Source organism: Coturnix japonica, chromosome 5, assembly GCF_001577835.2.
Source record: "Coturnix japonica isolate 7356 chromosome 5, Coturnix japonica 2.1, whole genome shotgun sequence".
NCBI lineage: Eukaryota > Metazoa > Chordata > Aves > Galliformes > Phasianidae > Coturnix > Coturnix japonica.
The window spans coordinates 26,415,512-26,428,657 of NC_029520.1; the positions used below are offsets into that span (position 1 = coordinate 26,415,512).

A 13,146-nucleotide genomic window follows, 5' to 3' on the forward strand; every position below is an offset into this window, starting at 1 on the left:
CCCTGCCTCAGTTTCATATTCATACTGTATAGTATTATTCTCTCCTGCATCTTTTTCCCCATTTCTTGCTAACAAAATTTATGAATTACAAGGAAATTAAAATAAGTGTAAAATAGAAACTGCAGAATTTCAGTAGGCCCAACAGGTGTAACTGTCAGGTTGTATGCGTTAGCAAAAACTACAGCAATCATACGCTGATTCTAGGAGACTCACCTGCTGTTCTGTATGATACAGATGCAGCCAAGAGAAAGAAAAATGTCAGTGGGCTCTTCCTGCTGAGCTATAGGTCACCTTGAGTTTCTTTCCCTACTCCAGATTCTGTCCAACAAAAATAGCTAGATACACGATTCAGTCTAAACTGTCACAAAGAAATGCTGTCAAACAGGTTATTTCTGAGTAAACCTAGCACAATTTAATTTGAAGAGATACATTTTCAGCTTTTATTTCAAGATAATTTTATAAGCAACAGGCATTTGCCCTTGGGCACATTAATAAAAACCAGAAATGTGGGTAACGAGTTGATTTTAATCTTTGACTGAAAAAATGCATAAACATGTTCCACCAATATGGCACATGTTTTCACAGTATAAGGGAAGTAACAAAGTTAGAAGTTACAGTGCAGTTTTTGCTAACATGTATGGATGCACAAATAACTATTTGATAAAAACAAGATAGCAAAAATCACCAACTCAGTGTATTGGTTACACTATGCTGTCTAACAGCCAAAATATCCTGCTTATCAGACATACCATTTTTTTGGTGCACACATTGGTACTTTGATTATATTTACAGCATTCACATTACCAGAAATTCTGGAATGCCTTATTTTCCTACAGAGAATTAAGAATTCTTCATTTCTTTTAGCTTCAAATTTAGACTACAGCAGGTGGTCACTTGATTACAATTTTTTTTTTTAATGTTGACAAAATATTTTTCAATCCAGAATGATCTTTTCTTTTGTGTGGAGACAGCTGAATGCTGGAAAATCAGAATAAACAGCAGTAAAATAAATACTAGAAAGCTATCTAGATGCTCAGCCAGCCTATCCTCAGCAAAAATAAGCATGAATTAATTAATAAGATGATATATTGCCGGCTTATTCCAACTGACACGCTGTACAGCCTGTTCTTAGCATGCTGCACTATCTAGTTAAGTTAAATGAAAGATTAATGTTAATTTAACCTAATGAAATGTTCCTTCTGATGGGAACTAACTCATAAGGTTTAGTGGCTATATCATCAGGTTCCCATTGCTGGAGGGTACACACTGCTATGAATATGCTGAGTTCTGCTTTTTATAACTTAAAAAAATATTTTAAAAGACAGGATACCCTGGAAAGGATATACACACAAACTGCCTCCAATAGGGACAAACTTGGCTTACAGGCATAAGAAATCAAAGAAAGAAGTAACAGTATAGAGGAATGGACCAGAATGTGTTGTGTCACTGAATCTATTTATTTATTTATCTTCATTTTATCAGAATTGTCCTTTAGCTTAAAGAGATTTTTGTGTTGTTTTTTTTTGTTTGTTTGTTTTGTTTTGTTTCGTTTTTTTACTCGCCTGTATTAGATTTCATTCTGTGGAGCAGCAAAAAGGCCAAAAGGCCTCAAACCTGCCTCTTCCACAGTTATCAGTCTGGTGGCTACAACTCACCACTGTTTCCAGCAACATCCAAAAAACGGAGAGAGAAAAACCCACATAAAATATAGTAAGACTGTCAGTCCTTAGGAATAGCAGTCTCACCTCTATTCTTACGACAGTTCAAGAACAGATCAGTTTGAAGGGCAGGGAATCTTCACTGATAGCATAAAACATTTTCTCATGTAGGTAACAGCTGTTGTATTTCTTAGTGTCTGCTGTAGATTTCCTAGATAAATCCAGTTGCTTATGGAAGCATCGTGGTTGCTCATGACTGAAAAAAAAAAAAAAAAGAAAAAAAAAAACAAAACAGGGAATTTTCAAAAAAATGTACGACACCTAAAATAGTTGCAATTTACTGCTCCATTTCTTTCTCTTTTGTATGCTTGTCTTGTAATTACCAAGAAGGATATGGCTGCTCAGAAGCAGAGACTAGAAAAACCTCTTTAACTGAACTGTCTTGCAGCTCTAGAATGACGTTTTAACCTTGTTTTGTTATGAACTTCCAGATCCTGTGAAAACAATATGATAACACCTGAGAGCAAAGTGACCACTATCTGATTTTTTTTCAAAACATCACTGCAGGTTTTGTGCATGTAGCTTTTTCTTTTTCTTCTTTTTCTTTTAGCAAATCACATTTGTAACTAAAGGGAAAAAAAAAAAAAGATAATACAGTGACTACTGTTTCAAAGAGGCTGCCCTGGTAGCTGTTGTTCACACCAAAAGAAATTGTTCTCCTAATTCAAAGTATGAGTGAATGAAATCATACCAGAATCTGCAATGATTGTGAATTTTTATTGTTTTTTGTTTTGTTTTTCCCATTACAAGCTGGATAACTTGGAATATTTTTGCCTTATCTATGCAGGTCCTTTCCTAACAATTACTGGGATAAATTTGTAAAACGAAAGGTGAGCTTTTCATATACAAATAATTGCGAACTGAAATGTTTGTGAAAATCAGTGCTGTGGTACATCTCCCAGTGCACAGGTAGTTCCTAGTGTATGTGGAAGAGGGAGGGAGAAAGAATGCTTTGGTTTAGTTCCTCAACACACTCAATAACCTTGTGCTGTCAATCAGCCATCTAGGTCCATTCTAAAGCCATTGTCATCTTTAGTATATAAAGCCCACTCATCCCCTAAAAAAGGAAAAACATGTCAGCTTAAATGATGATAAATTATACAGAAGCTTTCAGATAATGGCATTTAATGCTTCTATTTTTCTTTCATATGCTCCTTACCTATCTCTGGTCCTCTTGGGAGTTCTCACTGTTCAAAGTAATGTTAACTGCAAGAGAGTGGGTTGGTTGGTTGGTTTGGAGAGGCTCATAGTTTTTGTTTTGCTTTTTTTTTTTTTTTAATTTTTAATTTCTAACAGCTACTGGTTTAAGGTAACAGTTACTGAAGTCTTTCTCTGACCAAAAAACTCTTTCCTTCCATTTTTAGGTTATTAACAAATATGGAGACTTGTATGGAGCAGAGCGTATAGCAGAACTTCTGGGTTTGGATAAAAACGCCCTTGATTTCAGTCCGGTGGAAGAGAGCGAACCAGAAGCAGCATCTCTTGTATCATGGTACGACTTCAGAACTTTACAGATTAATTGTATGTTGTTGTAGCTTCCCTTTCAAAGATAAGAAATGGGTTTTATATTGAAATTGTAGTGATACTTTCCTCTGTATGGAAAATTCAAATGGCTAAGTCTTCCTTATGAAGAATTACAATAAGCAAGTGTGTTTTAAGGCACGCACAAAAGAAGCAAACCAACAGAGAGAAAAGTATTGATAACAGGTATTTACATGTCAGATATCTAGACAAAATTCAGAGATGCCTTCCCTAATTGCTGAAGTCAGGAATCCAAGTGATTGTAAGTATCCCAATCATAATTTCATTGGTGATTTAGGCTCCTATGACAGTTTGGCTTTTATAAGACATGCAAAAGGATTTCTGTTCACCAATTATCTTCCAATGGTTACTGAAAACATTATCACTTTTTCTTTTGGTAATTTTGGCAACATTTTACACTAGAGGGAACAATTGCCATCTAAATTTCCAACAGGTAGGATGCATATCTCATTACTTTTAACACACTTTTTAATTTTTGTAAGTCTGGAACAGGCCAGTGTCACTGCTAGTGAAATCATTCCACTCTGCATAGATGCTGAGACTAAAAGAACTCTCTCTGAAAAATGAAGTATCTAAAAAGCCCAGATAATTAAACAGCAAATACACATCACCACCTCCAATAACATGCATATGAAATGCATAACACAGTTGGTTTGTAACTTGAATTGTAACTTAATGCATTTCAAATCTGGTGTTTCCTAGGCTAAGTTCCATTGATACGAAGTACCACATTTGGAAGCTTGGTGTTGTTTTCACCGATAATGTAAGTATGTTAACCTAGAGGAATATTCTTTGATTTACTCTAAATGCAAATGTACGTCTTCCAATACCTGCTTTATATTAGACAAATATATTTTGCGTGAGTAGTATTGAATTATGGAGCCATTTTTTAAAATAGTTTTTCTGTCTTGCCTTGAAGCAAATGACTTTGTGTTTGAATTTTGATTCCAAAGGGAAATAAATACTTAGTCACCATTAACATAATGCCAGCATTTGGGAAGATAAAGCTACATTCATTTAATTTTGAATAAACCACATTAGCAACCAAAGGTGTCTTTTCTCAGATCAAATACAGCACAAAGAAGCTTACCCTTTTTTATTCTTGAATTTGCTTTATATGGTTGGTTAATTCTCTGCTTTCATGCCTCCTCTGAAAGGCTCAAAAGTACATTAAAATACCCCTTCCTGTCAATTTTCTTTTTTGTATCTTTATGAGAACACCCAAGTAAAGAGAAAACCAAGGTGAAGGAAGTGAAGAAGTGTAAATTCAATATACGCTAGAAGTACACTGAACTACTGTTTATGAATAAGATATTTTCTATCATATCAAACTGCATTCAGGTTCACTACTCATTAAAAATAAGCTGTATTGTGGGCCGTATGTCTTCTTGGCATCTTGAGACTTAAAAATATTGAAGTGCTTTAAAAATAATATAATGCATTTTACCTTCTTCAGAATCAGTCTTAAAACTAAGTGCTGTGTAACAAGCTTCCTAACCAAGCCAGTTTTAAGGTAGGGGATTTCAGTGCTCATAACATATATGCTGAAAACTGTATTTAAATATGTAATATGTAGAGTTCTCATTAGCATAACTAAGCAATAAACACAGTTTAAATGAACAGTGGAGTTGATAGGAGACGGTCTTTTTGAACAAGTGTACTGGAGATGCTGCATTCAGATTGCATCACATTATTTGTACTACATTAAAATCAGATCATTATAGCTTTACTTCATTCCAAATTTCCTTCTCTCTGCAGTCATTTTTGTACTTAGCTTGGTACACAACTATGTCTATCCTTGGGCACTACAACAATTTCTTTTTTGCTGCTCATCTGCTGGACATTGCTATGGGATTCAAGACATTGCGAACTATTTTGTCCTCTGTCACTCACAATGGCAAACAGGTTAGTATTACATATAAAGGTTTGAAATTAATGCACTTTGTAACAATATTAGTAAAAGTCCTCTGGGCTACTTAGGAAATATTACAATACAATCCATTTTGATAATGAATAGTTTAAAGAGCAGACTCCTCCAAGTCCTCTGCAGCACATTTAGGACATGTCAATTCCTACAGAAATATTACAATCTATACTCAAGGAGTGCTGATTACTAGAACTGTTTTGTATACAATAAAAATATGCATCATTTCAGAAGAATACTTGAGTACAAATTATGACCTAAGCAGACTTTTCTGTATGCTCTATGTTGAACACAGTGGTTGCGATAACTGACAGGAATTCACAATCTCTCCTTAGCTACAGTGGTAATAATGATCTGAGAACAACTGAGATTTCAATACTTAGCTAGTAAGAATGTTCTTAGAGGAATGGACATTCTGCATTGTGGAGTTTATTTATGTCACTATGTCCCAAAAATATCATGCTAAAATCCTATTCAAAAATTAATTGTAGAATCTTGTATGGGGTGTCAGTCTTTGATTTTTGTGCTGTGTAAGTTTACATACCAACAAAAGCAAACTTTACATTAATGCTTTTTTTTTAATATATAATACAGTTGAGAAACTTAAACCTAACAAAACTCCCCAAACATTCAATTTCAAACACATTTCATTTGTTCTCAAATGTAGCATGTACTCTAAGTCTATTCTTACTGTCTGTAAGGCATGTAAGAACATATTAAGGAATGTAACTTTTTGAAGAGTCATAAAAGCATCCTCCTTAGTTTAACTTAGATATTCTTTGTGAGACCATCTTCCATATTGTTTTGCATGCAAGCAGTTTAGAGTGCCACTTAACCTGTATACTTATCCAAGCAATGGGGATATTTTAAAGCTGTCATTACTTTTCTCTTTAGTTCCCTTCTTGGGAAGCACACCCTATGATATCTCTTCCATACTTAAGGCTAAGCCAGTTCATCAGTTTTGAAGGAATCAAATTGAAACCTACATTCATGTCATGTCTCCATATACAGCTTGTGCTTACTGTAGGACTCCTGGCTGTAGTTGTGTATCTTTACACTGTTGTGGCGTTCAACTTCTTCCGCAAATTCTACAATAAAAGTGAAGATGAAGATGAACCAGATATGAAATGTGATGACATGATGACAGTAAGTAAAACACCACTAGCAGGCTTCAAATCTCACTCTGAAATCTTATATGGATCATCTAGCCCAATATCATATAAAATGATGTTTTCATTGTTAAACCCATCCATCTCTCCTTCTTGCTATACAGTCATTTTCAAAATGTTTACAGTTTTAAAATTCTCTCTGCGTTCTCCTGTGGTCTAAATTCTCGTAGAGACAGCACATACTCAAAGTACATGGAACAAATTTTGTGAAAAACTAAAAGCAGTTGTGTTATTGAGGCATACATAAAGAACAGTTCAGCCTGCTTACAGCTGATAATTTAGTCATGAAGAAATCAAGGGTGAGTACAAAAGGGAGTATTAAAGGGAATGATAATCTATCACTAATAATTTCCCTTATGATTTCCACCTACTGCAACAGCAAACAACAATATTGAGTTTGTGGACACCTTATTTCTTTCATGGAACAGCCGCTGCCTGCTTTAAGTGCAAAAGTAGAGAAAGATACCTCAGAATAGAGGTTTGCAACATATTTCAACTAATAATTTTCTCTGTTCTGAAACTTTCAATCAAACAGTCAGTGTAACACACGTGTACAAATGATATGAAGTATGAAAGCTGTCTGAGTGATACTGTTTTAAATGATCCCTCTATGGGCTTGAATTTAATGTTCTGGTCATAAAATGGATGTACTAATGGGAATCATTCAACTTGGTCATATTTTAAACCACTTTGCCAAGCGAGGCAAAAACACAAATTGGAATTGACTTAAATGTGATTAAAATGGCAAATGCATTTCATATCAAGGGTAAAGCTGCATTCTAGAAATGGACGTATAGTTTTGTTTAGTGTTTGCCTGTGAAAGGCCAGCTGTCTCACTTCATGGTAATTATTTAGCACTACATCTGCTGTCTAATACGATTTCAGAACCCTAGTTAGTGTCAGAATCTTATATTCTGTTACTTAAGGTGGATTACAAAATTCTGTAGCTGATTCAGACAGAAACATTACATCGATGGGTAGATTGTAAAATGTTTACATAGTTTAAGAATCCACATTTTTAAAGATCAACCCTTGAAGGCTTCTATGTTTAAAAAAATAAAACACAGCAACATTCCTATAAAGTGATTTCTTTCACATCAAACTGAACAGAGCGTGTTTCTGAGATCATAAATAATTTAAAATATACTGAAACAAACTACATCTAGTACCGCAAAATGAAATTATCCAAAAACCACTTAAGCACAGACAGATTTACCTGCTGTGAATAATATATCAACATTTTCTAACAATAATTCCTGAATCCCATTACAAGACTTTGAAAAGAACACACTATTTAAGATGCTTACCAGTTTTGGTTCAGTGTATGGTACGTGAGGAATGGTATTACTTCTTCTGTTTCTATAACTTTTGTAAAAGAATGAGTAGGGCAAAATAATTCATGAGAAATAAAATTTCCCACTTTTTTTTTTTTTTTTAGTGTTACCTATTCCACATGTATGTAGGTGTAAGAGCTGGTGGTGGCATCGGGGATGAAATTGAGGATCCTGCTGGAGACCCTTATGAAATGTATCGAATTGTCTTCGACATCACATTTTTCTTCTTTGTCATTGTTATCCTACTGGCCATTATTCAAGGTATTTTCAATTAAGTTAGCAGAAACTGTCAGAATTAAGTGTAATTCAGTCTGCAGTGCATTTAAATAACATTTATGTTTAAGGTAAATTATGCAGTATTGCTTTAAAGGCTTATTTCTGAGCTGGTAAAGTCATTAACTGTGAAAGTTATAATTATAAACTTGTTTTATAAATAATGCATTCTACCAAATATTACACAATGTACTAGAAACATAACTTACCTTGATTACAGCATTTATGATATCTCAACAGCTCCTCAGCAATGACAGTTTGTGGAGGATCACTCTTTCTGCTAAGAATACCATTTAAACTTGGAGAGACTTACTGTAGGCTCTTTTCACAGCATTAGTTTGGAGCTAGTCATTCCCCTTGGGTTTTTTTCTCTGACAAGGCATCATGGCCACATACCCATTCCCTCCTCTCGTTAGAGGATGATTTTCAGTTCTAATCTGTTGGCAATTGTGGCTTGCAGAGAAGAAGACATATATTGAATGACTGTCAGTGTTGAACACTCCTTATATAAACTGTCTTAAGGTAGGAAAGAAAAAAAGTAAAGCAAACCAGTTTTCAGGCAGTCTAGTGGCAAACAAAAAATGTAAATTGTCTGTATCTTTTAGATATTACGGAAGTTGCAGTACCTCAAGTGACCTAGCTTTATTCTTAATGCACTGGAGGTGAAAGAATAACGCTTGAAATGTGAAGCAGCATCACAAACTGGGTGGAGGGTGGTGATTGTCTTTGGGACCCATTTCTCCTTCATTCAACAAAAGGAAAAGCTTAAGAGAAATTCTCACTGCTGAGAGTGCAGTATAAATGAATATAAGATGGCTGCAAATTGATACATTTAACATTGAATTATTCAACCTGTACGGAAGTATGCCGAACTTCAAATAGAATGGAGGATGTCTACTAGAGCTACTTTTTTGCACTACTTGAAATAGAAGTATTGCTAAGTACTTAACTGTTGCAACCTATCCATTTGAAACAGGTCTGATTATTGATGCTTTTGGTGAATTAAGAGACCAGCAAGAACAAGTGAGAGAAGATATGGAGGTATGAGAAGAACATTACATTTCTTCATTTCTCTTACTAATCTAGATTTTTACAATTATAACTGATTTGTGAACACAAATTGTGTTTCCAGACCAAATGCTTTATTTGTGGAATTGGCAACGACTATTTTGACACAACCCCACACGGCTTCGAAACACATACTCTGCAGGAACACAACTTGGCAAACTACCTGTAAGTATATTTTACTATTGAAATTATTATGAGACCTGATTTCAGCTCAAATGTAATTTAGAAGCACATATTTTTGTGTGTCCTAAGACAGAGGAATATTTCCATTCCTTTCTGTTTTCCCCTCCTACACTCTGAGCTATCTTTATCTTTAAAGTACTTGCTCTACATGAGCTAGCTTAATGGAATGATACCTGAAGGCATATCAACCCCTTTTGTCCCCTTCAATCCTCTGTAAGGAAAGCCACATATGTGGAAGGGTAGTGAACACCAGTTTACTAGCTAGCAAGTTGTTTTAGTCTAGAAGACAATTATGACTTTCTGGGGATTTGGTCATATTGTTAAAAACATTGAAAATTGTTGCTGATTTTAAAAAGTTACTTCTCATTGCCTCCAGATTAGAGAATTCTGAATGCATCTACAAGAGCTCACGGTAGCAGAAGGAAGGTTTTTGGTTTGGTTTCTACGTGTTATGTTCAAAATAATAATGAAAAAATGCATTCCTGGAAAAGAAGCTACAAAAAATAATGTACAAACCTGATCCTGTAGTTTCTTACCAGTACTGCAGCTTTCTGAAACCACTAACCAATTGGCACCAGTATACATTCAGGCTATTGCCAAGACTCCTGAGACAGTGGTTTCATACTTTCAATAGTGAGTGTAGAGCAGATCAAAGAGAGTTACTGAAAAGTGAATTTGGTGGCATTATTTACCCCCACAAAAATGATAAGTACATGAACATCATATGCCAGCCGAACCAAGGAGACTGAACTGGTAGGTCCTTCTATAAAATCTGGCTTTGGAATAAATATAGTATTGTATATAAGCTTAAAAAAAACCCAAACAATAGTGTGCCTCTTGGTATCTACGTTGCATTATTCCTTGCACAGTAGCTGACTCTGTAGAATCAATACACATTACTTACGTGAGTCAGATTTCCTTTTGTATCCATAGTTTTACCAATCTACAGCCTCCAAGCTTCTCCTACTATATTGGATCACTTGATTGGCATGTGGGATCCTGTCATTCACTGTAAATTAAAAACTGTCATTTTTAAAAATATTACGATATGTAGAGAACAATATTTTATGAAGATTGCTTTTTAATTAGAAGATTTTAAAAAGTCAGTATATGTTCCTTTTTTTAAATGAAAACGTATTAATTCCAAACATGTTACATCAAAAACCAGCTATCTAAGAACAATGTCACATAAAACAGACCTGCATTAGTACTCTACAGCCTTTCCACTTACTTCAATTTTGTACATTTGAGCACAAGCAGTACCTGAGATAAGATAGGTCCTACTTGGCTGCACCAAGATTTCCAAGCCATCTACCTTATAAGCTCATAATCTACCATACTTCTCGCATAGATACTATAAGAACTTCTTCCAACATGGCAGAGTTGGAGCATAAAAAAGCTGTATATGTAGGCCCAAGTCAGGTGTTACTATAAATCAGCACTGAAAGGAAGAATCTGATGAAATACATTTTTCCACTTCTACAGATTGTACAGCTGTTAGCACTTTCACAGGAGAAGTTCCCAAAGATAGCATTTTCTTCTAACACATCCTAAAAGCCTAGGAGCATCATTTATATGCTGGCTGCTACCATGAACATCAAATCCCATTCTAGAAAAGGTTAGAGGAAATATTATGTTTTCTGCATTAATACCTGCTCCATGTGCTTGTTTCAGGTTCTTCTTAATGTACCTCATAAACAAGGATGAGACTGAGCATACTGGTCAGGTGAGTTGAAAAAAATAAAAGCTAAATATTTGTCTTGAAAGATGCATCTTCCTTCTCCAGCCTTGTAGCTACGTACCACCAGGTGGAACTGACGTACCACCAGAGTGGAGACAAGTATCCCACTCCTGAGATTTTGGAGCAAGAAAAAAGGCTATATGCAGCAGCAGGTTGTTCTATACAGCACTATACTGTGCCTGGAGAAGACAGCTATCAGTAGTTACATTACTATACTTATAGCCTATACCTGTATATACATATATATAGACAGTATATGAACATGTGTAAGTTCGGTGTTGTTAGGTCCTAAATGTAAATAAGCAAAATAAATAAGATTTCATTATAGCTTGTTTCAAATAAGCTGTTACATTAATACGGTGAAAGTACCTTATAATTCAGTGTTTTCCAAGGAAACTAAAATAAACTTTGCAATGCAGATTATAGAGCTTTGCTGTGATAAAATTGGACTGAATAATTTTCACTTACCTGCACTGTTTTGGCTTTATTTAATAAGCACAGTAACTGCTTACTGTTAAAGTTTAGAGCACTGGCTGCAAGGAGTTAAAATAAATGTTAAATAGAAATCTTAAAATAAATATTCTTTGTCACTTTCAGGAGTCATTTGTGTGGAAGATGTACCAAGAAAGATGCTGGGATTTCTTCCCAGCAGGAGACTGCTTCCGGAAACAGTATGAGGATCAACTTGGCTAATATAACTGAAGATCCAGTATATAAACTTCCTTCCTTTTCATGATGTATATTCTCAGCCTCTATTTGCATCAAATGTCTTTAAACTTGAAGACATACATAAAATTTGAAACAATTTCATTGGCTTTCTGTACATACCACGTATGAAAACGGTCTTCTGTTGGAATTGCAATTTGAAAAGAAAAATCTATGCCAGTATCAAATCAAGCCTTCCAATTCAAACATGTTCTGATATTCTAACAACTTTTTAAGTACACCATTTAGCCTAGCATTTGGTGAGAGTGAAAGGGCTAGAAGATGTCTTAACTGTACAACATTTGACATTTAAGAACTTGAACATCCATCAGAGGCCATGCTTCTGAAAAAGTACTTTAAGTGCTGTCCCATTTTTGCCCCAGAGTATTTGCTAGTGAATGTATTAAGACACAGCTTGAAAAGCTTTAAGCAGATAAAAAGAAACATTTTCAAACACTTTGTTGACCTTGAATCATTAAGTGCCTTAAAACCTCCGTAGACATAGCTATGCAAACTTTTTGTTAATGTTCTAGACGAAAAGATCCATTGACTGTATTGCTTATCTGTCTTTCTGTACGAAACTGCACTTGAAGTTTGTTTGTATACAACCTTCAATTACAGCTTATTAGATGCTGCTGTTACAAAACACACCCTGTACCAAGATGAATACAATTGAAATCATAGGCCAAAATAAAACAATGCCCTATTGTCACCTGCAAATAGAAGCTGCAAGGTTTATGCATTTATTTTTCTTCTAGTAGAAAGTGCCCACTGCAATAAAATATTATAAACCAAATATTACCTTTGTAATTTCTTTCTGATTTTTCTGCAATACAGAAATTCCGCGTGCTGAAGGTGATTAAAACCATGTATTTGTTGTGCATTCATTGCTTTATTTGAAGGACTGCATGTAGTACAAGCTGGAAAACAGCTCAGCAGTTTGCACAGCCTATATTTTAAGCAAAGAAAATCCCAACATAATCAATCATACCCAGTCAAATTTTGGCGGCACAGAATTTCAGGTGCCTGCAAATAAAACCAGGCAAGTGAAATAGATAGATAGATAAATGAAGTAAAGAACAGCTAAAGGAGGATCCCACTTTCTACTTGACTATATTCATTTATTCACATACGGAATACTGGTTTCAGGAAATCATGCTGTCCAGCCAATCTTCAAGCTCTTCCTCAGTAACAATTTTGGATGTTTTCTGCTCTTGCTGTGCTGCTGTGCTTTTCTCTTCTGGCACAACTGCAGTTGGAGGGTCTAGAAAAGCAAAAAGAACAGACCATTGAAAACATGGAAAAAATTCTGTACTGTTTTTCCTTCATCAGTTTGCTTTGTAATACATGACTGGTTACATTTTATTGAAACATCATTTCCCTTAAAGAATAACAGTGTGTCACATTTCAAAAACAGTAGCAACAATTAAAACAACAACAAGGCTGTTTGATAAGCTCAACCATAGCAATGTAGCTTCCTCCTGATTTA

General features: G+C 35.0%; 2 protein-coding genes across 5 annotated transcripts in view; one reads left to right on the forward strand and one right to left on the reverse strand.

The window, feature by feature from the left end:
- The window catches only part of RYR3 (ryanodine receptor 3), a 174,165-nt gene extending 161,712 nt beyond the window's left edge, over window positions 1–12,453 (forward strand). For all 4 annotated transcript variants that reach the window (XM_032444977.1, XM_032444978.1, XM_015864781.2 and 1 more), the window contains 10 exons: window positions 2,506–2,548; window positions 3,083–3,210; window positions 3,963–4,023; window positions 5,019–5,165; window positions 6,196–6,330; window positions 7,792–7,948; window positions 8,937–9,001; window positions 9,093–9,193; window positions 10,886–10,937; window positions 11,550–12,453. In XM_032444977.1, the coding sequence (XP_032300868.1) occupies window positions 2,506–2,548; window positions 3,083–3,210; window positions 3,963–4,023; window positions 5,019–5,165; window positions 6,196–6,330; window positions 7,792–7,948; window positions 8,937–9,001; window positions 9,093–9,193; window positions 10,886–10,937; window positions 11,550–11,645 (985 nt within the window). In that variant the 3' untranslated portion in view covers window positions 11,646–12,453. The remainder of the gene's footprint in view (window positions 1–2,505; window positions 2,549–3,082; window positions 3,211–3,962; window positions 4,024–5,018; window positions 5,166–6,195; window positions 6,331–7,791; window positions 7,949–8,936; window positions 9,002–9,092; window positions 9,194–10,885; window positions 10,938–11,549) is intronic.
- A 76-nt stretch (window positions 12,454–12,529) lies between these two features.
- AVEN (apoptosis and caspase activation inhibitor) overlaps window positions 12,530–13,146 on the reverse strand; it is a 73,848-nt gene continuing 73,231 nt past the window's right edge. The window contains exon 6 of the mRNA XM_015864788.2: window positions 12,530–12,921. Within this exon, the coding sequence (XP_015720274.1) occupies window positions 12,803–12,921 (119 nt within the window). The 3' untranslated portion in view covers window positions 12,530–12,802. The remainder of the gene's footprint in view (window positions 12,922–13,146) is intronic.